Source organism: Cupressus sempervirens, chromosome 10 (assembly GCF_028749045.1).
Source record: "Cupressus sempervirens isolate cs-2001-9-10 chromosome 10, ASM2874904v1, whole genome shotgun sequence".
In the NCBI taxonomy this organism is placed as follows: Eukaryota; Viridiplantae; Streptophyta; class Pinopsida; order Cupressales; family Cupressaceae; genus Cupressus; species Cupressus sempervirens.
In genome coordinates, this window is record NC_143127.1 from 831,269,318 (window position 1) to 831,296,246 (window position 26,929).

The 26,929-nt window shown below is 35.5% G+C and overlaps 1 protein-coding gene across 6 annotated transcripts; it reads left to right on the forward strand.

Moving 5' to 3' along the window:
• The first annotated feature begins 6,206 nt into the window (after window positions 1-6,206).
• LOC149536545 (hypothetical protein At1g04090-like) lies at window positions 6,207-26,494 on the forward strand. Of its 6 annotated transcripts, none has more exons than XR_016356998.1 (4): window positions 6,242-6,754; window positions 8,571-10,541; window positions 11,303-11,403; window positions 25,597-26,494. XR_016356998.1 is itself a non-coding variant. In XM_089804563.1 (2 exons), exons 1-2 carry the CDS (start codon window positions 6,616-6,618, stop codon window positions 10,256-10,258), a joined length of 1,827 nt encoding a protein of 608 aa, XP_089660689.1. In that variant the 5' UTR covers window positions 6,207-6,615; the 3' UTR covers window positions 10,259-10,659. The 6 variants fall into 6 exon arrangements, 1 of the variants encoding a protein (XP_089660689.1); XR_016356999.1 differs by lacking the exon at window positions 25,597-26,494 and adding an exon at window positions 24,729-25,185; XR_016357000.1 differs by lacking the exon at window positions 11,303-11,403.
• The last annotated feature ends 435 nt before the right edge of the window (window positions 26,495-26,929 follow it).

Consider the following 26,929-nt stretch of genomic DNA (forward strand, 5'->3'; position numbering starts at 1 on the left):
AAATGTATTTTCATCGGGTACAGTGCTGGTGTGACAGGATACAAGCTTTGGGATCCTATGACTAGTAAGGTGTTGTATAGTAGAAATGTTATTTTTAGAGAGCTAACATCTTCTCCTATTGTGCTACAACCAGATGAAAAAGAAAAGGAAAAAGATGTTGTTCAGTTGCCTCCTACCCCTGAGAAGACTGAACAGAGAGACCATGTTGGGTCTAATGATGAGGAGAGCTCTTGCAGCTCTGATAGTTTAGAAGAAGAGGAAGAACAACCTCAACCTCAGCCCTTGAGGAGATCCACGAGAGAAAGAAGGAAACTAGAAAGGTTTGGTTATTCTATGTTAGATTCCAGTTGCACTTTTGCTTTGATTAGTAACACTGATGAGCCTAGATCTATGAAAGAGGCTTTGGGCATGGAAGATGCAAGTTCCTGGATTGAGGCTATGGATGATGAGATGGCTTCATTAGAGAAAAACAAAACATGGGACCTTGTACCTTTGCCTAAAGGGAGAAAATCTGTTGGCTGTAAATGGGTGTTCAAGAAGAAATTATGTGCAGATGGCAGTGTTGAAAGGTACAAAGCTAGATTGGTTGCAAAGGGGCATTCACAGGTAGAGGGAATAGATTATGGTGAAATATTCTCTCCTGTTGCAAAGTTGACATCCATTAGATTTCTGTTATCTCTTGCTGCATCATATGATTTAGAGATAGAACAGATGGATATGAAGACAACTTTCCTTCATGGTGATTTGGAGGAAGAGATTTATATGTCACAGCCTGAGCACTACATTGTTAAAGGTAAAGAATCCTTAGTTTGTAGATTAAAGAAATCTTTATATGGTTTGAAGCAATCTCCTAGGATGTGGTACCTTAAGTTTGATGCCTTTGTGTTGTCAATTGGATTTGTAAGATCAAAATCAGATCATTGTGTTTATTTCAGAATTGAAAATGATCGCCTTCTTATTGTTGCATTATATGTTGATGATATGTTGCTGTTTGCGAAGGGTAAGGGTATGATTTCTGATTTTAAATCTCATTTGTTAGCACAGTTTGAGATGAAAGATCTTGGGGCAGCTAGGTACATCTTGGGTATGGAAATAAGTAGAGATAGGTCTAACAGAAAACTTTGGTTGAGTCAGAGTAAGTATGTGAAGTCTGTGTTGGACAGGTTCAGCATGGCAGATTGTAGACCACTATGTGTTCCTATTCCTGTGGGAACAAAGTTATCTGTAGATGATTGTCCAAAATCTCCTAGTGAGGTGGAGGACATGAGTAGAGTACCTTATGCTAGTGCAGTTGGCAGTCTTATGATGCTATGGTCTGTACTAGATCAGACATTGCCCAAGCAGTGGGAGTTCTGAGTCAATTTATGGCTAATCTTGGATGGATACATTGGGATGTAGTTAAGAGAGTATTCAGATATTTGAGGGGTACATTAGATTACTCCACATGTTATCATGGTAACTCTTCTAGATTTTCGCATTCAATTTGTATTCATGGGTTTGTGGATTCAGATTGGGCAGGTGATGTTGACCGCAGGAGATCCACCAGTGCTTATGTGTTCACTATATTTGGTGGTGCCATCAGTTGGATGAGCAAGCGACAACCTATGGTTTCTTTGTCCATTACATAAGCTGAGTACATGGCTGCTACTCATGCTTGTAAGGAAGTCATTTGGCTTAAGAGATTGTGTTCTAATGTAGGTGTTGATGTAGAACAGATTACCATTTGGTGTGACAGTCAGAGTGCTATTTGCCTTGCGAAGAATCCGACTTTCCATGCCAGAACGAAGCACATTGATGTGCAGTATCACTTTGTGAGAGATATGGTGGAAGATGGAAAGGTAAATTTGGAAAAGGTAGATACTATGAAGAATGTTGTAGATGCATTAAAAAAACCAGTGGGCACTGAGAAGTTCAGATGGTGTTCGAAGTCTATGGGCCTTTTGGCCTATAGCGGTTAGTTCCTGTTATGTTCCTGTTGCTCTTACAAGGTGTTCGACAAGTGGGAGAATGTTAGGAATAAGGTGTCTCAACCTTGTATAATTCCTATTCTTATTATTTTTTTTGAAAAATGTATTTCTTGCAAATAATGTTGATGTGTCGACATCTTGAATTGTGTATAAGGAGATCATGACTAAAACGGTTATGATGGATTCCTATGACACATAAGAGCTATGTTAGGAAGATTCAATGACAAGTGAAGACATGTGGCAACTAAGATATTTGAGTACTGTACACTCTACCCCAACAGTGGGGTTTTTTTTTGGGTTCCTATTTTCTCGGAGAATGGTAAAACCCTAATACGGTTTACCTTTGGGAGTAGCCCTAAAGTGAAGCACATGTTATAAGCATTTTTAGGGTTGCGAAGAGATGCGAAAAAGGTGTATTGTTGGTACTGCGAGTAGCTACTGGAGTCTTCTGTTGTCGATGTTGAACTTGCATTGCAAGTGTATTGTAACCTTGTGTTGAAGATAATACATTGTGCAGGTTCTGAAGGGGTGGGGTTGTTTTACCGAAAGGTTTTTCCCCACCGGCAAATCCTTGTGTTATGTGTTCCTTTCTCTATCTATTTTCTATATGCATGGTTGGTTGCAATATTGTTGTTTACATGATATTGAATTTGTAAGTGTAGAAGATTTTAATAGGATTTGCATCATGCTTTCCTTATGAGATTAGTGTAGGAAGCTATTTTTGCACCTGAGTTTCCTTACAGTATTTGTCCCAAAAAATATGGATTATGCACCCTCAAAACCTCTTATCATCAAACTTGAACACTCCTCTTAGCATACACACAATCACTTCTCCTCTAAATGACATTAGTAGTTAATTTGGTGAATTAAGAGAAAATTTAACTAATTCCATACTTGTCTCTTTGTCACCAAATGACTTAAACACCATACACCAAGGCTTGATCCCTAGGCTAAAAGTGTTAAATAGTCAAAGTTGACTTATTTTTCCAAGTTTAATTTCTTCCTTAGTGTGTGATGTTTAAAGGTAGCTGTTTGTCACTCTCTTAAAAATCATGTTATCATCATGAATAATGCTAATAAATTTACAAGAATTCCCTTTCTAGATGGCTATAGGCGTTTGCTGATGTCATCCCTCTCTCAAATGTTGATGTAATCTACCTATTCCATTATAACTCTTTGATATCCCTAGGATCAACCATTTTAGGATTATTTTTCTCATACCAAAAAGTGTAAATATTATGATCAACTTATTGGGTCCCTCTTCCTTCAACTCAACACATTGGCTTATTCTTAAGCTACCACCCACATTTAAATTTAAAAGCTTAATAAAAAAAAATTCAAGGCTTCCCTCTAGTATTCTATAAGCTCCTCATTATTTTGATTTGTTTATGTCACCCTTATGTTTGATAGCTTCTTTGCCAAATTGTTAGCATCCCTCAAAGTCTGAGACACTTTGAAATCCTCAAATTCTTCTAGTAGTAGTTTAATTCTCTTGATAATTTTGTTCAAATGCCAAGTCCCGTATTCCCTTTTCACTATCCCATTAACCAATATTTGTGAACCCCCTTAGAGATGCATCCTCTCACCCTATTTTTTTTTCATTTTGATTGCTACTAAACTCTTTGCCTCATTATTAGTGCCATTAGGTAGACATTTCACTCCAAACAACTAAATTTGTCCTTTCACAACTCACCAAACATCTGGCCCAAATATAATCAGGTTTCCCTTAGAAGAACCATCAAAATTGACTTTTGGGAGGTCTCCTTTCCTCCTTCCTTGTCCTTAGAAAAAGAGGATGATCCCTTAGGGGGCCATTAACATATATTTATTATTTTACTCTTAGTCAACTTAAAGTTCTTTCATTTTTCTCAATCCATTCATAAAGAAGAAGAAAAGGTACTTAAAATAATATACTAAGACTTATAAAGCAATCTGGAGCTAAATTAAGAGTTTTTTGGAGCTATTTAAAAGAAAGATATTCTTAAAAATGCTAAATTAGGTGCTATCATGAGCCATTCATAGAAGTGGTAGAAAAGTGAATCTAATGAATCTAGAGGCTCACCATGAACTGCAGAGGGACCTACGAAATTGAGGTGCATGGGAGGTGATGACACCATATTTGGTCTCATAATTAACCCAATAAAGTCATATTTCTACTTAATATATTGATGTTAAAGTGAATTTGAACAATAATGTAAAGTTCTTTAGTTGTTTAAGGTAGAATGTAAAGTAGGTATTTGGTTCATTCTTAGAAAATAAATATGATGCAAATTACTTCTATTATGTCTCCATAAGTGTGCAATTTACTACAATGGAGCTAGATGCATTTTTAACTCATGACATGAAGAAAGTTCAAAAATACTTGTTGCAAAGAGCTCATAACATCAACTACAAAGAACTCGAAATGCATAGAATGATTTGAAGATACCATGAGAAGAAAAATAACTCTCTTTCAAACTACTTGCACATTCCAACATTCATGAACAATCATTGATCAATAGTCATTCCTCGATTAATGGGCAAAGTATTTGTCTTATGCAAGTTAGAGTTGCATATTAAATTATGGTATCTTTCTCCAATAAATAAAACTCAAATTACCAAAGCATTTGAGTGAGTAAATTAATTTGAATGTAGCTTCATAATTGTAGCATGATATTAATGATCACGATAAATGATTTGGTCAAATAAATAGATAAAAAATCCCTTCATTCACATTGGGAACATAGAGATTTTCTATAAATCAATTGTCCAAAAGTAGTAAAAGATGGTGTTCTAGTAAATAGTCACATCTTACTTAGGCAAGAGCCCATAACACAATAGTAACTTGTGAGCCTCTCATCTGGGAGGTCTTGGGTTCAATTCTATTCGAGCTTTACACATAATAATAATTAATATCAACAAATACTACTAATAAATCTAGGCTTCAACCCATTACCTATTAAAATGAAGTTATATCCCATTCATTTTGTAATGAAAATCAAAACTATAAGATGATATGAAACTAGACTTGGTGTAATTCGTAATAGGAAAGGAGTAGTTCATGGTTGAAGATGGCTAATTTAGAAGTAATTTAATAAATGATAATAGTTTAAGCTAAATTCCCAGTATTAGTAAAACAACATTTGTTAATGAAATTGAAGCTAATGTCTGAAATGAATTAAATTTGAGGTGACAAAATGAAGGACAACATATTTAGTTTTCTTAGAGTTGTGTAAATGATCCCATAATATTAGACCTTGGATTCAAATTGTTATTAGATTGGTTGAGATATTATAGAATATGTATTCTGTATATACTTTGTAATCATTTAAGAAAAGGTGAGGTTTAGAGAGGCTTGTTTCAGCATGAGGAAACAAGATAGTCAAGTTTGATTTTCAGCAACAATCTATTTCTAGTTTTCTTATATTAAATTCAAATAAAGCAAACATTTTATTCCTAATAAGTGTTAATTAGTTTAGTCTTTCAACTCTAGTGTGAGATTGATTAGAAATTTCTTTTCATGCAAGTGTGCTTTAGAGTATATTTCATTTTTGCAAGTCTGTTGTAAAGTAGACTGTCACACAAGTTTTCTCAATTCTCCTTTGCATACAACCATAGACATCACTCTTGATCGATAAATTAAATGATGATGATTACAACTCCATCACTTATATTTTCTTTTTGTTATTGTTTGAGTTCCTTATTGTTACATGTGTGTAATTTCCTTTATTACTAAATATACCATTTACTTGTACCCTTTTTAATTCAATATAATTGATTTGATTATTTAAAGGTCTTTCTTTTAAACAATAACTACATATAAAATTCAAATTAAGAATCATTTAAATTTAAATTTAGATTAAATAAATAAATTATATCAAAATTAAACAATTTTTTATAAAACATTAAAAAAACTCTTTTCTAAATAATAATTACATATAACATTTGAGTTAGTGTTCATTCAGTTTTAAAAATAAAAATAAAATAAACATTTAAAAGAGATTTTCGTACATATTCTATGTAAATTTCTCTAAATACAAATATGTTCGTTCAATCACTTTCTTATACTCACTCAAAAATAAATAATAGTTGTAAAACTGCTTCTATATATACTCCAATTCTTGCTTAACATATGACAAAATAGAAAAGAATATCATATTATATATACTTTTATTTATAATAATAAGACGTCTTTCTAAAAATAGCATGGTCAACATTGTTTGTTTAAGCTTTCTTTTTCTGTCCAAACCCATTTAAAACATGCGCTTCAGATGGAACTCTTATAGATAAAAAATATTCAAATAGTATAAGACGTCAAAGAATGTTTTAATTTGTTTACCATTTCTGCAATGCCACGGTTGCATTCCAGTGACGAAAAGCACATTTATCGTTAACAAATTTGAGGCTTCTCTAGGACGTTGGATATAGCAGGGAAACCCAAAAACAACAGAGTGGAACCGTTTCTTCTGGATTATGAAGCTGTGAATAAATAGACGGGGAAAAGGAAATTACCAGGTATTCACAATGCCGATCAAAGGTCATTGAATTGTCGTGTGCGTTAGGGATTTGTCGAAGGAGGGTATTGTGATGGACTTGGTCAGATTGAGATTGAGCCAGGAAGGGCGGGGTGAACTGTTTATAATGTGAGCAAGAGCAGCTGTAGTGTACAATGTTTGAAATCTTTGGCAGCTCTAGCCGGTTCTGTTCGTGTTGGAGAAAGAGAAAGAGGGACTTGCCCCTGATGGTCCCTACTGCTTCTGCACAATACCCATTTCGCCTCCCTTCGCCTCTGCCATCATGGCCTCCTGGTAAGTACACCATTTCAAAACATACCTGTCTTGTTAGAGTTTCGATTTGATCAGTATTTGTCTGGTAGTAGCTCATTTGTGAGCTAGCTTTTGCTTTTCTACCAATTTTGATCTCCATATGTGCACATGGTTTTCTGGGCGTGACTCATGCTTTGAAGCTCACTGTTTGATTATATTATAACCCTCGCCCAGCTGACATTGAGTAGGATTCAGTGTTGGGTGGCTTATACACCCATCTCGTTGAGGTTGCAGAGCGAGATCATGCACTAAGCCTAGCAAAAGGGAAGAAATTGTAATATTGACAATTTGACACCAAACCACCATATTGGTCATTTGATTAAAATCATTTACTAAGCCACTAAGATAAATTATATCTTGCGAACAGACGGTTGTATCTTTCATGCTATCCCGGACATCACCTGTGAGCATTGATTTAACCATGGGATTATACCTGTTTATTGTAGTCATGGAAGGGAATAATTCTGTTAAGTTGAAAGAACACAGATGAGGACCTGAAAGGGCTCTTCATTTTCCATCTTGCACCGAACATGGATAGCTTGCCCTTGTCCGTGAAACATACACCTTTACCAGTTTATTGGAAATTCGCGTGCGATATATGTGCTGTTCTATACTGGAAGAAATAACCAATGTTTCTGCTATAGTCATAGGATCAGGGGATGGCAGGCCGCCTTTGGTCCATTGCTCATATCGCTTTTATGTAATGTAGTTAGTAAATGGTTTTGTTTCTGCTTCTAAAATCAAAGAAGGATTCTGCATTATGCCCAAATTGCTTGTTGGCAGGCAAATTGATGATCCTGGATCCTATGTCCAGGAAGAAATTGCATCATGAAAATATTCTGACCCAATCTGCCATGAATTCAGAAAAAAGAAGACTGATATTACTTGGCTAAAATAGGCATCTTGTTCTCCTAGCAATACCATATTCTCAGAAATAGCTCATACTGACTGGAAATAATTAGGGCTTCTGATGAATGGAATAGCTAAATATTAAAAAACATTGTTAAGGTAAGCATACCAAGGGATAAAATTAAGTTTTTGATGCCTTACTTCCTTACTCTAGCACAAACAGTAATTGAACTCATGATTTACTTCTTAGCTCTGCTATGCCTTCATCTTGCTTTTTTATGTACTACTTAATCGTTAGCAGAATCTTATAATACTTCGTTTGTTCTTGTCTTATTTTAGAGGGTTATCTTAGATTAATATCTCTCATATTTTTAAAAGAATAAAGGCTATTGATTGAATCATTGATATTAAAATGACGAAGTCAAGGTTCCTTTATGCAGTCAGATTAGGCAAAATTCAGTTCTTAATCCACTAAAAAATTTACCTAAATTCATTCCAGCCGTGAACTTAAATTTTACAAAGTTGAAGATTTTAAATTCCATTATCACTTATAAGAATATAGAGTTTTATTTACTTTTAGTGAATTGTTCCATCTATAAGGTGAGCATAGAGTAGAGCTGTGCCTGCCAAATGATGGGTGAAGAATCAGAACTCTGTCAAGTTTACGTATAAACATAAGTTCGGATTGAACTGTTGATTGAAAACAATGGAAGACATTATGGTTATGGTTTCTAGCTTATGGTTTATGGTCATTATTGCTCTTTTCGTGAGTTCTGTAATTAATTAATTTTCATACAAGAAGCGAAATCTTCTGAAATTACATACATTCAAATTGCAGGTGGATTTAAAATGTACAGACATACCTTTTGCTTTATTCTTGCTTGCCCAAAACATTTTACATACTTCAGTTTGTGGGATGAGACTAAAGCTTTGAAATTGAAACGTGCAGGCTCAGGGTTTGCAACGGGAAATATATGTTTGGGGGAAATTGAAGTATTTCTGGTGTCTACACTGGAGAAAATATGGAGTTGCAAGGAAGGAGGAAAAGACAATCAGGGAGCAAGTTTCTATAAGCCTGTGGAAATACCAACAGGTTTCTTTAGTCTTGGTCATTCCGGACAGCCTAATTCTTTACCTCCACAAGGTTGGGTTCTTGTTGCTAAGGAGAGTAGTGGTTCTGGAAAACTGGTCTGTGAATGTAAGAAACACAAAATTGCATCAAAGGCTTCTACTAGTAGTCTATTGTCTACCGAGGAATGTGAGAAAACTTGCTGTCCAAGAAGATCATGTCCAGCTCTGGCTAAGCCACTGAACTATACTTTGGTCTGGAGTAGTGTTGCTTGGCCTGGAAAACAGAATGGACATGCTTACTTCTGGTTACCTTACCCATCTGATGGGTACAAGGCCATGGGTATTGTGGTTACTGATACTCCCAATAAGCCATCTGTGGAGGATGTCAGATGTGTTCGTTCGGATCTTACAGAATCTTGTCAAAATAATGGTCTTATTTGGAGCACAGATACAAACTTTCCTAAATTCCCTTTCCGGGTCTGGACTTTAAGACCAAATCACCGGGGATTGGAAGGCCGTGGGGTGTCAACAGGAGTATTCTACTGCAGTAATTCTTGGTTAACTGAGAACTGTGTTCCTGTTGCATGTCTAAAGAATGTTGATTTCAATCTCAGTGCAATGCCAAATCTCAACCAGATTCATGCTTTAGTGAATCATTATGGGCCAACTATTTTTTTTCATCCAGATGAGATCTATTTACCTTCATCAGTTTCATGGTTCTTTGAAAATGGGGCCCTACTGTGCAAAAGAGGTGTACAAATTCCTGAATTCATCATGGGTGATGGTTCAAACCTACCTCCAGGGGGCTCAAATGATGGTAAATATTGGTTAGATTTGCCAAAGGGTGGTCACTCAAAGGAAGTCAAACTGGGAAAGCTGGAAACTGCAGAGGTCTATGTGCATGTTAAACCTGCACTTGGGGGGACGTTCACTGATATAGCAATGTGGGTGTTTTGTCCATTCAATGGACCAGCCACTGCAAAGGTTGGGATGCTGAATCTACCTCTTGGTCGAATTGGAGAGCATGTTTGTGATTGGGAGCATTTCACTCTTAGAATAAGCAACTTCTCCGGGGAATTATGGAGAATATATTTCTCACAGCATAGCGGTGGTGATTGGGTCAATGTCTCAGATTTGGAATACATTGCAGGTAACAAGGCAGTAGTCTATTCTTCCAAAAGTGGGCATGCATGCTTTCCTCGTGCAGGGAACTTTCTTCAAGGTGACAAAAGATTGGGAATAGGTATAAGGAATGATGCGGCCAGAAGCAGATTCTCTCTGGATACAACCAAAAAATACCAAATAGTTGCAGCTGAATATTTGTCGATGCTTGGAGTGAATGACACTCCCTTAGAACCTCACTGGTTGCAGTATATGAGAGAATGGGGTCCAACTATCACATATGATTCACAAGCCTACCTTCAAAAGATACTCAAAATACTTCCTCGTAAACTGAGATGCAAAGTAGAGGTCATTTTTAACAAATTACCAAATGAGCTTTTAGCTGAGGAAGGTCCAACTGGACCTAAAGAAAAGGATAATTGGGTGGGGGATGAAAGGGGTTAACCTATGTAACCAGAAGACACGTCTCCACCCCTCCAAGATGTGTCTTCAAGACTTCATGCATATCTGGAGACATCAAAAATGGGTGGAGACTTCATCTCGACGTCTCCTGCTGTGCCTCAGTCTCCCGCGATGTTTTATGGCATCTCCTGCTGTCTCCAGGTTAAAGGCTTGTTAAAAACAAATTTACCATCATTTTTTGCTGCTGGAAGTCCAGACGTTGCTGTTCGAAGCCCTAATTGACTGAATCTGTCAATATGCGATACTCAAAAATCAGATATTTAGTGTGAGTTTTGAACTATTGGACTCTGACACAATATTAAATGACATTACTATTAGTAGTAGTGATTTGAATTTCAGATTTGATATATCATATTTGGATTCAAGGGTTTTTAATGTTCAAACTTAAAGCTTTTTTTTTTCTTGTTTTCAAAGATCTATGTTATGATATTTCTTGAAAATTATTAAATTATATAAAAACAATTGCAGTCTCCAAGTACCCCTCCCCACCTATTTTTCAAAATTAGCCATACCAGTACTGATACCAGTCTCCAAAGTCTCCAAGTCTCCTTGTCTCTAGGTGACCTTGGGGTTAACCCATGAATTCTCCTTGAGAATCAGCATCTCTGTTACAACAACAATTCTTCTCTTGCTATAAACACTTGAGCATGATCTCCTCATTTGTAGTTGCTCATGCTGTATTTCTATGTTCAGATTTGTTTTGCAGTTTATGTTTCTATAGAGAGTAATTTATTCTTTTGCATTCATCATTAAAGAAGCATAGGTGATAGCGTACACTGATTTGTTCGTCATCTGTCTTTATGTCTACTTCATTTCTAATCACACATTTGGCACTTCATTTTGGCCATAAATTAACATGTCATATTTCACAACTTTGCTATATAATGACATAATTTTGTCTCTTATCTCAATGGTTTAATTTTTTTGTGATGGTATTTTATTATTCCTAAGTTATCAATCTTGGTACTAGTTTGGATTTTGGGTTTGAGGGTTCAATTTGTGGGTTTGTCCATGATGGATCCACAGGCTATGGACAGGACACTGCCAGTTCCCTGAAGGAATTGGACCTGAACCCTGGAATCCAGGTCAGAGCAGATGAGGACCTGGGGTCTCCTATTAGTGAATCGGTAACACAGAATTATTCTAAACAAAATCTTTATACTAGTTGCAAAAGATGGATGTACAAGGTTGTTGAAGTTATCTGCATCAGTGACTATCTGATTGTGTTATTCCAATTTGGTAGACATATTTATCTTTCTTCTGTTTTATCTCTTGAATGATTGATTCAATGTGCGGGGACATTATCCTGCTTCTCTACTCTTTTTGTGGAACTAACTGGCTGCAGAATGGCTTTCTAGCAGACTTGTCTTCACATGGTCATGTTTACTTAGCAAATAGTTAGGGAAGTTTCAGTAACCCATGCTAAAGAAGATAAATGATAAACTAGATTCCATTTTCTATAAGATAGATGATAAATCCACATCCATATTAGTGAAAAGGAGAGAATGCTCCTGGATGCAACTGTGTGAGAACTTTTTACATAAATGCATTGGATCATACTCCATAATCTGTCATCAGGACAAAGATAGGAAACATAATATTTCCAGTCCATATTAGTGAAAAGAGAAGAATGCTTCTGGATTCAGCTGTGTAAAATCTTTTTGCATGAATTTTTTGGACCATAGTCCAAGGTCCGTGGTCCCAATGATGGATAGTACAGTATGATCCAAAATATCGATGAAAAAATTCTTACACAGTTGCATCAACCATTTTTCCTTTATTCTTTCTGAAGATGGATCACGGAGTATGCTCTAAAATATTGCTATAAAAAATTCTTACACAGCTGCATGAGAGGCATTATTGCCTCTTCATTTTCCTTCATTTTCAGATTTTGAACTTCTCTCTCTGTTTAATTCAGAGATCCCAGAATTTCCACGATTCAGGTGTTTTTACAATTCGATTCAACCCTGCTGAGTTTTGGTGACTGGGTAACCTGGATTGGCGATTAATCACCAAAATCGCCTAACTCGGCGGCTTATGCGATTCAAGCGAAAATCGCCATAAATAGCTGCCATGAATCGGGATTCTAAAACTGCATATTACCAAAGTCACACTTCATTTCATCCAGGTTGGGCTGCAAGATTAAAATGACCTGTGCAGATAGTATTTTACCATGAGTTTGTTACTTTATAATCATCAGATGTGAATCAGAACAGTTACTGTTTACATCCAAGATTTCATACAATTTGGGTAAATTTAATCACAAGACTTGTCAACAGAGAACAACCTACAAGTACAAACATTAATTTCTACAAAGACAGAATGAACCACAATGCGCATAGTTACCAGTTGTTAACAGTTATCCTCACTGAACCACGGATCTTCACTACCAACAAGTTATATAAATGTTTTTTAATATTCAAACAGAATACATTAAGAAAATTTGAGGGTAAGATTTTGGGAGAGAAATCGGGATAATTCTCTCAATCTTCTAAGCATTTTAAACATGTGCATCCTAAAAACCTGATTTAAGTCATGATAAATAAGTGACTGTTATTTGAAATTTTGGATTCACATAAAATGAACTATAATTAATCCAAAGCATTGAATGGAGTATGCTAAAATGGCAAGGAAAAAATTAAAGCAAAATGAGAATCAACAGCATATACAACAAAATTGAAGGCATTCTAAATGCCGCACTTATCATTTTATGTATGTGATGGATTTATCATTTATTTTCCTTGTTTATGTATGTTAGCTTCTATTTGATGATGTTATAGTGTGTTTAAGTTATATTCAATAAAGGTTGCAGAAAAAAGTTTTAAATTGTTAAAATCTCTACATTTCAAGGGTTTTAGATTTTTTCACTTTATCAGTTCGTAGCCAAGTCATAGTTGATTCACGAGTTGAGTTGGCCTTGCCGATTACGATCCGATTCCAAGTTTTGGTTCTTTGGTTTTACTTTGCTTCTAGATTGTACGTACCCATCATCCAATAAGGAACCAGAGATAATGGGAATGTGAGAAAGCCAAGAGGAAGTATAAGAGAGCCCCCCATTGTTGAGACCAAAGTAACAAGACTCGCCTCGAGTCAGGTGAGTCGTCCAAATTGGTGAGTCGAGTTACCTCAGCCGGGTCAAAATGACCTGTGACCCTGACTCGGCGGGTCAATTGGGCTGACTCGCCTGACTCGCCTAGCTGACTCGGCTGACTCAGCTGATTTTTAATTTTTGTTTTCAATTTTTTCTTAATACATCTAAAATTTACCTTGGTATTTATGTATTTGATGTAGGTTATGTATGTGATCAAATTACCTTCTATTTCATGATGATATTGTGTCTTTAAGCTTTATTTAATAATGGGTGCATGAAATTTCTTTAAATCCTAAAAAATCTCTAAATTTCAAGGGTTTTTCCACTTTGCTGAGTCACGGCCGAGTCAAAGGCGAGTCCGAGCCGGGTCATGAGTCGAGTTACCCTTGTTGAATCCGAGTCTCATTACTTTGGTTGAGACACCTAGGGATAAGGCGAGGAAGGTAGTGGTAATGAGAAAGCCCTATTATAGACTCTAGAGACAACAATATCTTAATGAATCGAATTATTGGTATTCAAGAGCATTGAAGTGAACAGAGAGAAATGTCCACAAAGAGCAAAAAATAGCAGTTTCCCATTCCCAGCAGAGAAATTTACTCTACAGAAAATGAAGACTTTGAGAGGATTGTTAAAATCAAATAACAGCCATAAATGCCATCGGGGTCTTCTCTTGACAAATGATGAGAAATTCTTTGACAATTGATACCAGAGATATTGATAAGTAGGAGATGATTTCCACAGCTAGTCAAACTGTGATGTGAATATTAGGATTTAACTGTGTGATTTTTGAGTCAAACTCGATGACCCATGTTTCATGAGTAGTGATTCAACATGAATCCATCTCTCATGAGAATAAATGAAACACTTAGCACTCATTGGATCTAGGTGATGCTCATGAAACATGGGTCATCGAGTTTGACTCAAAAATCACACAGTTAAATCCTGATATTCACATCACAACCAGAGATATTACTAACAACTATTATTGATTGTGGAAAACTGATGTTCTTAATAGAAATTTGATGTTCTCTAAAATATAGAGAATTCTATTCATCAAGCTTTTTGAGTGATACTGGTTTCCTTGTTTTGGTTGGCCTTCATAACATTCTGCTGTAATTGGATCTTGACATTCTATCTGTGTTGTTCTCTCCTTGAATTAAGCTGAACTGAGTAGCAGGGTAAATGGATGATGCCAAAATACTAAATTTAACGCTTGTCCCTGGCTGTCAGGTAAAAATTTTGTGGCCTTTATTCATTACAAGTTGCCTTTCAAATGCCAAGGCATAAAACATCATATAATTGAGCTACAGTTAATAGTTGCCAGTTTGGGTCCGGGACCCAGTTTGCTGGTTAAGCTAAATATTTTTGGGAGTTTTCTTTGTTAATACACAACATGTAAAAACCACACACACACACATATGCAATTAGTATGTTTATCTTCTGCAATAAATGCTCATCAATGTGAATTGTAAATTCATTATACCGGGACCAGATTATGAACAAATCTGAACAAACAAAAACCATTCATCCGCAGCCAAAAATAGCTGTTAGCTACTTTCTTTGATGATGTGACCAGTATGTCTATCTGCATTAGCAAATGGTGATCATTGTGAATTACAAAATTTGTTATACCAAGACCGGATATATGAACAAATCTAAATTAATAAATCATTTCTACATAGCCATAAATAGCTGTTTATTACTTTCGTTAATGACACCTACTGCTTTGTGTTCAATTTACTGTGAACTCTGCGTTATGATGTAATGTTCATATGTTAGAAACAAAATCCTAAACCTAAGTGAATTTACACAGTTGGAAAACTCAAACTCGACAAAAAATTATCAAACCTTAAAAAAATTGCGAAAAATTCGGCCAATTTTTGAAATAAATTGGCAAAAAACTCGAGAACTTAAAAAACAGCATAATTTTAATTAGAAATGCATTTTTTCAAAATTCAATGAGAAGATGCATTCAATGAGTTAAGTAATGAGAACACAAAAGAAACAAGTTGAGTTTAGATATATATAAATGGAAAGTGGGTACGAAATTGCATTCTTATGTGGAATGCTGATGATTGGAAGCAAAATAGTAAATACTTTCTATAAAACTAGAAGTATAGACATTATTACATTTACATCTTCCTCTTCCCAACTCTAGACGAAAATAAGGGAGAGGAACTAGAGGGTCTAGTCCTCTAGAAGTAGAACCCTACACTGGGTATGACTGTGCCTCCTTGCTTGGTCTCTGTAGATGTGTATGGCTCACTCTCCATCCTACATGTATCTCCTCTTGGCACTATCAATGACTCCTTGCCTGACTCAGTGTCATCCAATGTGAAGTCCAATCCACCCCTCCCATTCCATGGCTTGTCTCTCCAAATAAGTGATGTCATCCTTAGTAAACAATGGAGGTTGCTTCTGTGTTGTCCAATTACTGTAAGGATCTATATAATCAAAACTAACTAAACCAACTGGTGCTTCATGTGCCTTTCTTATGTGCAACGAAAGATTATTTTGCACATAGACAAGGTTATCAAGGCATTTTTGGGCTAACTTGTTTCTCTTCTTTGTGTGGATGGAGCTCAAATAAGCTCCAATTGCACTCACGATGGGATGAGTTAGAAAACAAGATTCTGAGAGAAGATTTCTTTAGATGTGTATTTCCACGCCAACTTTGCCACTGCGCATCTGCAAAATAAGATATCAAGAAGTTAGAAAACAAAGAGAAAAGTGAAAACATGATGTATCAAATGGAAAAATTGCAAATGTTTTACCCTGGGTTGAGTTTCTCTTGCTGTCTTTGCCTGCTTAGAAGAGAATAATTTACCCTTTTATTTCACATATATTTGTTGTTTGGTCACATCAAGATCTCTCTACGTAACATTGGGTATCATTCTCTGAATACATATAAAGAGGCCCTCCATGACCTCTCCATTAGGGTCTGAAAATGAATCATCGTAGAGGAAGTACCCTACTGCATGAATGGGTTGGTGGAGCTGATTGTTCCACCTCTTATCAATAATTTCCGAAATGGGAACATATTTGAGTTGATCCCCCTTATAGTAATTTTTAATACTCTTTGACCCTATCCATGACCTCATAAAGATACCCCATTGGTGTTTGATCCTCATCTACCAAGCACAAAACCCGAACTAGGGGCTTGGACACCTACAATTGAAATTAAAAATATATAAATTAGTTTATAGGAAGATTAATTAATGAAATTGGTAAGTTACTGATTAATAATGAGAGACTTGAATCAAGAATAATTAAAAACTCAAGTTTTGAATTTACCTTCACAATCTCAGAAGCCGTTTATAAAAAAATGTTGTCAAAGACATGTGACAACCCCTCCTTCAAGCTTCTTTGAATTAATTGAGTCAAGCCATGGTTGACTCACAAACATCTGTTTCAAAGCATATAAGGTACCAATAATGCTTTGCAATGTCAAGAAAATTGTTGCAAACCTTGTAACAATGGGTCTCACCAAATATCTCCCTTTAGGAAGCTGTTTTGTCAAATGTAGAACCCAAGGGTGACTGTAGACATATTTCGTGATCTGTCTTGCATCTTCCACAATTGGAGTCACCCAATCAAGTTTTCCTATGTCCTCCAAAAGAAGGTCAATGACATGTGCTGCACAAAATATCCAAAAAAGAGTAGGGTGCCTTTTTTGAAGGATACCACTTGGCATATTAGTAAAAATAATCAATAATTAGTTTCCATATTTTACCTCAAAACTAAACTAAACATCACTTATTAATATTTGATCATATGTGACATAAAATTGCCAGCTGCCATGTTATCTGTTATGATTTGCAGTTTGCACCATATTCTCTAGTCCCTGTTAAGTAACATAGATCGTTTCCGCAAATGTAATAATATGACCATGCAATATATGTTTCAAATGCTGATTTGGATCTCATATAAGTATGAGAGAAGGAGACATGTCTTTTGAAGAGACATGTCTCCAAAGTTTAAACATCATTAGTTAGTATAAAATAATATAACTAACCATATGTACTATATATATATATATATATATATATATATCTATATATATATATATATATATATATATATATTATCAATAATGAAACTCATGATCATATCAATCTGAATGTAACTACAAACTTAACACTCCCTCTTAGTTAAGAATGATTGATATAGAACATATTATGTTCTTGAGTATATGAAGAGATATTATCTCAGAATGATATTCCTAGAATGACATATTTAAGGATATCAACAGAACTCCATCAACACACATATATTATATAAGGAATTTGCTATAATTCATAATGAGACTAAATTTCTCAACACTTTTCCTTTTAGCAAGGAGGGAAATTACGCAATTATTATAACTTTAATATAAGTTTGAATATCACCTAAAGTGTGGTCTATAAAAGATTTAAGTTATGGTGTCTGACAATATCCGACTCGAAGAATCATAACAACTTTCATGGTGTCCTGCAAAACCTAAGCTAATAGCAATGACACTAATAATTTTCATGCTGTCGGGCAAGATTCAGCTAAATAACCATGATGGATATCAATGTGTTCGACAAAATCTGGCTTAAACAATGACACCAATAATTTTCATAATGTCCGGCAAAATCCGACCTATAATCATGATGGATATTAATGTGTCCAACAGAATCCGGCCGATAACAATGACACCAATAATTCTCATGATGTCTGGCAAATTCTAACCTATAATCATGATGGATATCAATGTGTCCGGCAAAATCGGCCTATAACAATGACACCAATAATTTTCATGATGTCTGGCAAATTTCGGCCTATAATCATGATGGATATCAATGTGTCTTGGAGAATCTGGCCTATAACAATGACACCAATATTTTTCAATACTTTTTGGTATTAAAAGGTTGGTCATCTATTGAAAAGATCGTCACCTTACAATAGTGACCTTTTGTTCGGTGTCATAACTTCTAGCACACTAGAACAACTTAATGTAGTTTGTTATGATAACAGGTCCAGTTATTGACAAGATTGTCACCTTTCAATAACTCCCCTCTAAATATATACATCAATGAAAGATCGTCATCTTTCATGACATAATTACAACAGCATCATGTAGTAACTCACATGATATCCACCATGAACCAAGTCAGAGGGTGGACCCACCATAGTTGGTGCTAGAGGGTGGAACCAAGGGTTCTCACCTCATACTTCTCTCTCATAGAGAAGAGCGCATTACGAAGGATTTCTTCTTAGAACTTTACCTCATAGAAAAAATATCATCTATGAAGGATTGTATCTCAAAATTTCCCCCTCTAAACATCGTTCCTGGGAAATTAGGTCCTCTAGTTACTTCCTAAAAAAAAACTCTCTTCACCCAAGGATGCTTGTCGAACTCATTTTGAATCTGATATTAATCTTTGGATTTTCTAGTGGTAAGTCAATACTTCCTCATAATATAGATAGGAGTAGGCCCATCAACATCATGCAGTCACCCACATGTATTTCTAGACTCCCTCCGAGTATCAATCTTCTAAGCTCGTGCATTGCCTTCGAAGAAGTGTCATACTCCCTCTTAATGTAGAAAACTCTCACAATCTTAATCAACAAAGATGAGAGCCTTGTTTTATCAATCGTGATCATTAGCGTCTTTGGAGCTACTATCGTTAGTTTGAGTTTGCACAATATCTGGCAACATGTGTAAAGTACCAACTTTCTTTTCCTATAAGAACATCCTCAAACATAAAGGAAAAGATCAAGGCAAATAACCTTTATAGTATGTATAGAAATTACAAATAAGAGAGAGAAAAATGTCAAAAATAGGAATACTTATTTGAACATGAAGATTCAAAATTTTCTTCTTAAGTTATTTGAGAATGGAACAGCTCTCCTCTAAAAGTGAGAATGGAATATTAACTAGTATTCCCCCACAATGTAAAATTTCCACTTATTTTTTGAACAATTTTGTATCAAATATGATAACTCATTTCTAAGTTCTAACTTGGTTCTTTTATCCATTGAAAGTCCAAACATTCAGTTAGCTTAGTAGTAGAAGAGAACAAAAACCCGTCCACAATATGCCAATACCTTGATTGAGTATGATTGTGCTTCTTGAATGACTCTACAACTCATATGTCAAGTTTCATTTGTCAAAGAGAGACTTGTAAACGGTTCAATTGAAGTCACCACTTTCTTATAATGTACACAAGGGGTAGGCCCATTCACATAGTTGCATGAATTAGAGTCCTCGATCATTGAAGATTCCATCACAACATGGTTTACTCCCTCTGAATCAATATGATCAAGATCACCGAAGGTTTGCGAAACCATATCCGAAGGTTGGAGTTGATGAAATGTCAAATGTCCGGCTCTCTCTTAATCTCAATCTCCTCAATTTTCATGTGGAATCATTAATACACAACTATAAACAATCAAAGAAGCATTTGAAAGGATGCAATCAGATTACTTGCAGCTTTCAGTGGATAGGCAACTAGCTATCACATTTGGAGAAGACAAGGAAAAGGAGGTAGATGAAGTTTGTCTTCAACTCAACTCAGTATAGTACATTTACTTGTTATACCAGACTAAAAAATCTGACTTGTATGGGAGCCACTTGATGGAGCCCTAAAGTTTGCAAAATTTGGGGTCTCCATTTAAGAATCCTATCTAATCCTTAGCTATATGATTATATGACTACTCTTATATTTTACGTATCTTCTCATAGAGTGAACAACCAGCAATATGATATCATAAGCATATAATCCAAGCAAATTCAAAGAGGCATCCACTATGTATTAAGGAAGACAATGGTAGCATGAGTACACCTTTTATGTGGATGCGAGGAGATAATGGAGAGCGCACTCAGGCATTAAACTTCCTAGGAATGAGTGTGAATCATTAAACTTCTGTACTGGGGATGCTATCAGATGTATACTAGCCAATAGCTACAGCAACATCATATCCTTCAGAAAAAGGCTCAGAATTTACAACATGGTTACAGCAAAGCTCATCTCCACAACAATTTGCAACATAAGATGCAACATTCTTTTAACAATCAATAGCAAAGACAAAGAACACTACTTTGTGACTTTCAAAGAGGATGGGTTATTTCCAATCTTCATCTTCGTTGATGAATATGAGTAGTAAAGAGAATGTAGGAGTGAAGGGAGCGTCTATGGAAGATGAAACTGCTGACTATATCAGTCTAAGTGCAGAACAATATGATGCACAAAAGGAAATTGTTCAGAGTTGTCTGCAAGCAACAACTAATCAATTACTGAGTTCTGTATTTGACACCCGAAAATAGTATTGAACATTCTATATATCCTGAGTACATGAAGGGCAGAGAAAATGTGAATCTTGAATGCAACAAGGACTGGTGAATGGTATAATACGCACATGGAATCATTAGAAGATGATGATCAGTTGCATGTTGATATTCGGTGAAGCCTAGTTGAAAATGATTATCATCCAATGAAGTATCAAACTTGAATCATTTTCTAAACCCAGTCAACGATAGCTGAGAATCATAGATACCATCAAATATACCACGGGAGATGAGTGTAGTTGAAGCCACTTAGAGATATGATGACACAGAAGTATTGGAGACAATCCCAGATGTAAAACGACAGCAGGAAGAGATCATTACATGACATACGCAAGAAAGAGAGCAGTCAATTATAAATCCTTCAGCATTTTAGGCCATCATATACCAAAGCTTTATAATTCTGGAAAGAGTGGAACATATTATCTATGTGGAAATAGCCAAATTAACCAACAACAACAAAAGATTCGATCAGTTTGACTTAATCAGCACCAGTATATTGAAGTATTGTAAACAGTTGTATATTTAGGGGCACCTGTACATGCTGTCAAGAGCTTGTGTAAAAAAGAAACCGCATTAAAAGAGACATCGCACAGATAAAACCAAGCAAATATATGTGGACAGGGACTTGTTGGCATAAATACAAATCAACTGTTGGTGCCGATTGGTGTTGATGACAATTGTTCTGAAAGTTTTATCATAGATGAATAAGTAGTGTGAAAGAATAGTTACTTCCAGGACTGATAACCCATGCTTTCAGCGGGTGATACACAACAATTAAGGAAATAACAAGGGAATAAGAAATATAAGAAGCAGATATGTGCTACAACGCCAGTCAGAGATGATATGAGACAAAACTGAAAATCTTCATCACAGGACCATGGTCTATGGTAGACAAGTAACATTGATATAATAACAATGTTTGGGGAAATTAAATATCAATAATTAAAGCTACCAATCACACACAAATCATTTTTATCAAAGGATGCGATTAAGGAATTGATACGTATCTTATAAAGTTATTCCACCAACTTGTTTCTTCATCGACACCTGATAAATATAAGGCCCTCAAGCAACTTTAATACACAATTCAATACCCAACCACAATCATTGCTTACTTTTATTTCTTCAGAACTCACGGTATTCATATTTCCTTCACAACACTACCATACTGCCAAATAAAATAGTCGTGACCCAACTGTTGGACATGTACGATCTTTGATCACCCTTTGAATCACTGCAACATAGTTTATACATTATGTTTAAAAAATAACTTGCACTGAACCTTGCACTGCAAACCCCAATCATTCCTTCTAAATTTTGGATGCCCCCACTATCCTTGTTCTTTCACGTTAATGCTTTATTCGTGTCTAAGTATTATTAAAAGTTCTTTCTATCGGCCAGGTCCCCAGGCACTATCAATGGTGATGTTCACTTCTTCCAGTGGACTGATCTTTAACTATTATGATTTGACTGCTCCACTATTGCCAATGGTGAGTAGTGCCAAATGGTTTCATCATATTTTAATTTGTGTTCATTTGCAGTCTTGCTCTGATACCATGTTAAACAACATAGATCATTTCTGCAAATGTAATAATATGACCATGTGATTGATATGTTTCAAATGCAGATTTGGATCTCGTATAAGTATGAGAGGAGATATGTCTTTTGAAGAGACATGTCTCCAAAGTTTAAACATCATTAGTTAGTATAAAATAATATAACTAACCATATGTACAATATAATATAATATAATATAATATAATATACGTAATATATATTATATTTATATTATCAATAATGAAACTCATGATTATATCAATCTGAATGTAACTACAAACTTAACAGTCCCAACTCTATGAAAGCATTCTCCACAATTAATGCCAATGTTTGTGCATTTTTCACCTTGTTGGAGACATCAACTGATTTCCTAAACACCACATTTACCTTGCAATCAACCAAAAAGTTAACAATGGTTTGGTTTTTTCATCTGTCCACTCGTCATAAAGAATGGTGCAGCCAAATTTACTCCACTCTCTTTTTTAATCCTCCATCACTGCTCTTGCCTTATCAACTGCATTTGTGAGCAACCTACAAAAACAAAGTGAAATCAAGTCTTAGTACACAATCTTGATTTAATAAACAAGAAAAAACAATTAAAATTTTAAAATGAAATGGAGTGGTTTAACTTCTTATTCCAATCCTTGTGAAGAGACCTTGTATCCCTTTCCTGAAACTCTCATTCTGATGACCAAATTTAGCCAATAAGGACTCTCAACCACACACAATGGGATGTTGAAATACCAAAATTCAGCAACAATGTCTATTGTCTCGTGTGCCTCCTTGTTCCATCCAGTGGCCTCTAATGATGGTTGTGCTCCAGGTGTGTTCTATGCACAAAATAATTGCCTATCCTTGATGCTGATGGTGGTGAAGCAACATGCACTCTTCTAGAGGAAGCAAAAACAGTAAAAGACGAGGCACTTTGTTTGCGGATGTGTGGGCAACGAAGAGAGCCCACTATGCTCTCAAGTGCTGCATCTTCTTCAATGTCAATTGGAGCATCTTGAGTTTCAGCTATGGCTGCCCTTACAGCTAATCTTCCCCTCTCCTGCAATTTTTTCGCTTCCCCAGCTGCAAGTAGGGCATTAACCAATCCTTTTATCTCTTTTGTACTTTTGTCACATGGATTTGTATCATATTTCCTAATGTCCCCAAGTTGGTATTTGAGGCGGTTTATGCCTCCAGAAATTACTCCCTCACAGTTTATACAAATCACCTTCATAGGCTCGTCCGGTGCTTCATAGGCATGTTGTCTTTGGTAGCGTTTGTCATTGTTGTCAGAAGGTTCAAGAGAGTGTCAGTTTATTTATCAGTCAATTGGAGTTCGAAGGTATGGAAGATTCAATACGGTTTTAATATATTGAACAAGATGATTTCTTGTCATCCAGGCAAGGGGAACACTGTTACTGAACAGCTACTTCATCAGTTCACTTTAAGTCAATTTATAAAGAGGTTCAAAGAATACTGAACAGCTACTTCACTAATTCAGTTTAAATCAATTCATACAAAGGTTCAAAGAATAATTTTTTAGTTATTCTATTCAAAATTGCAATGGTTGTCAGTGGATCATCTTAAATAACAACTACAGTTCATGATTCTGCAGAGACTGATTGACAAAGATTAAGGTTCATTTATTAATCATTGCTATTTAAAACATCGAAGGCTATTCATATTAAGTGAAACAAGCATTTGAAGCTATTCATTTCAATCTTATAGAAGTTTTTAGTAACATATCAATTGATTTGGAAATGAAAATATCCTTTCTTAATTAAGGAAATGCCATCAATTTTGGACTGAACCGAAGAATAGTATCATGACATTTAAACAGTTAAAAGTATAATCAAAAGTGGGTTTATCATGACTGCAGAAAAAGACGGTTTCAATAACTGAGTTTGGGCGCAGTTTCTTTCTAATAATAAGAATCAGTTTACAGTAACTGATTTAAAACATGATTAAGATATCAGTTTAGAAGGTTTTAATCAGTATCAATTTTAACTGATCAATGTTATCAAAGTTTAGGATTTTTTACCTTGGTTCAAGTTTCAATATTCCATTATTGAACTTAACTTCAACAACTGATTTACAATCAAAGGAAACATTTTACTCTACTAAAAGTTGGAAGTGGTTTGAATATGAAGTATGAACCAACTCATATGACAAGCATGGTAATGGTTTTTTAAACCAGTTATTTCCTTCACGTTTTTGCGCAAGAAGATTAGTTTTTACAACTAACTTCATGAATCTGATTTTTCTTTTCTCTAATAAGATAATATCAACAAAAACTGAGTTTTGTGTGAATCTATGGAAGAAATACGATAGGAGTCTGTTAGCTCTGGCACGATAAACAAAAAAAAGTCTCTGTATTTAATGAAACGGTTTATCTTAATACAAACCACAATTGCTTTTTTCTTTTTGTATTTGAATATATGTCAACAATAATGAACTTCCAGTTTGAAGTTATTAATTAGAGGTGCACAATTTATTCTCAGTCAATGGCAGCGATATGAAGATATGAGGAAACTTCTAGAGCAAAAAGAAGAAAAGGTTGATGTATGCATTGGTGCTGTAGGAGCAAGCAGCGTTGTTAATAGTATTAGTTGATTGAAAAGAAAGGAAGAGACTGATACATATTGAAGAATAGTAATTTAATAAAGTAAGTAGAATGGTGTCAGAAAAGAAGCTGAGAAAGAAGTTGCTGATTGGATTATACAGAGGATTCAAGCAGAAAGTCTGAAGAAAAGCAATGTTAAGAGAGATTGACAAGCATAGGTTTTCTTATGGGCCATGACATTACTTTGTGACAGTAAGAGGCTATATAAAAGATATTCTAATTTGACCACAATCAGTATTTATTGCTTCTTTCATAGATGTTTAAAAACAGATTGTTTGAAGAGAAAATTTTCATTACTCAGACAAAATAAGAATTTTCTGATCATATTACTAGAATATGTGAATATATTTGGGATACATTGTGTATGCAAAATGTTGTTCAGAAATAACAACTGATTGTTTGGTTTCAGAATTGAATATGTCTGAAAATTTTCAAAGTGTAATGATGCTTTTGTGGATTGTGAGTAGATGTCACTGGTAATCAAGCTTGTTGAAGTTTTACAGGAGTTAATGACAGAGCTCCTCATGGAGATTTGAAAATTGTGATCCTGAACAAGAATGTTGATAACAGTTGTGTAACAAAGTTTTTTATTGCAGGCTGTCTGAAAGGATAGATCAATAGCAGTGAAGTTATGGTTGTCTAATGTCATGGTTGCAGATATGTTTAAATTGTGATGAAGATTCTGTATGTTGGTTTGAACAACTTGAACATGAATAGATAATAATTCATGGTAATTATGTGTGTAGGACATTATCAATGAGACGACAGAGTTATAGCATCACATTGGCATGTTTGCCATTGTTGTTACAGGAAAGAGGCAGAATGACTTTATTGTGATGGTTGTTATCTTGATCATCTTTCTTGATTGAAAAGACAGGGTAGTGACTGGTTTGTGATAAAGGCAAAGTTCACGCGGTATTGATTTGATTCATATGTAAAGCATTGTAACAGAGAGCCCCTTCAATAAATTTTCTTTTGTAACTAAACTTGAAGTAGGTGCTTCAGAACGGTAAGGGATGTACATTTTCTGAAGTGGTGCTTCTAAAGCAAGATGTGTGTTGGTGCTCCTTGGAATGGGTGTTCCTAAATTTTGTTGTTATTTTCAGAAAAACTTGCCGATTTTGACCTGTGAATTTTTCTCTGGTTTACTCACTGAGCTGAAAAATGCGGTGATCAATTGTCATTCGGCGATTGCAACTATGAATTTTCAAATTGATGCAGGGCATCCATGTAACATCAAAACAAATTAAATAAGAAGATCCCTAATCCTTCTCATGTGTGTTACAAACAGAAGGGGGCTGAAATTAGTAACTGAGGGGTGTGTTCAGCAATGTTATGTGAGAGAGTGGAGAGGGTGTTTTAATAAAGTTGTTTTTGGATGCTTTTTTGGAGGGAGGCTACGTAACAGTTTGGGAGGGGACCTGCAATTTCCCTTGGGCAGCAGTTTTGGGGGTGTTGAGTGCATATGTTATGGGGTTTGTTTTTCATAGAGAAAGTGTGTTTTTTTTTTTTTTGGGAGGTATGAGAATAGACCAGATTAGATTTGTATTGAGAAGCCAACAGATGTGGCTCATTTTTGTAAAATTATTTGGATGGGTTTGTTTGCATAAATTGGTGTTTCAATCTATCTAATTCTCTGATGTATTCCAGATTTGTATGTGTGCTTGGACTGCTGGTTGTGACAGGTAATTGAGGGTAGCAACTTGTTGCATCACAAATTAAACATTTAAGCACAAGGAAAATTCTATGGTTCTCAAAACTGTATGTTTCGAAAGATGTAACTCTTCTCATAAGATGTAACAGATCTGATTGGAATGTGTTGGATTAGATTGTGTTTGGGCTCCTGGTATGTCCCTAAGTTTGCTAAGGGTATCGCCTAGGTGCCTGGGTTCTTTGTGGGTTTAGCCTATCCACGGAGATGCCAGGCACTTGGGTAGTACCCTTGGCAAACTTAGCGACATATCAAGATTGAACAAGTACTTGGGCTGAACTAGGGACCAGAACCCAATCCTGCAGGGAAGAACCTAGTATCTTAGATATGGATCAGCTAGGACTTGAACATAGGACCTCTCAATGATC

Bases quoted from the DNA above. Each gene is read 5' to 3' on its own strand.
- LOC149536545 (XM_089804563.1), top strand. From the start codon at position 6,616: ATGTTTGAAATCTTTGGCAGCTCTAGCCGGTTCTGTTCGTGTTGGAGA. The intron at 6,755-8,570 runs GTAAGTACACCA...TGAAACGTGCAG, and splicing joins TCTGCCATCATGGCCTCCTG to GCTCAGGGTTTGCAACGGGA.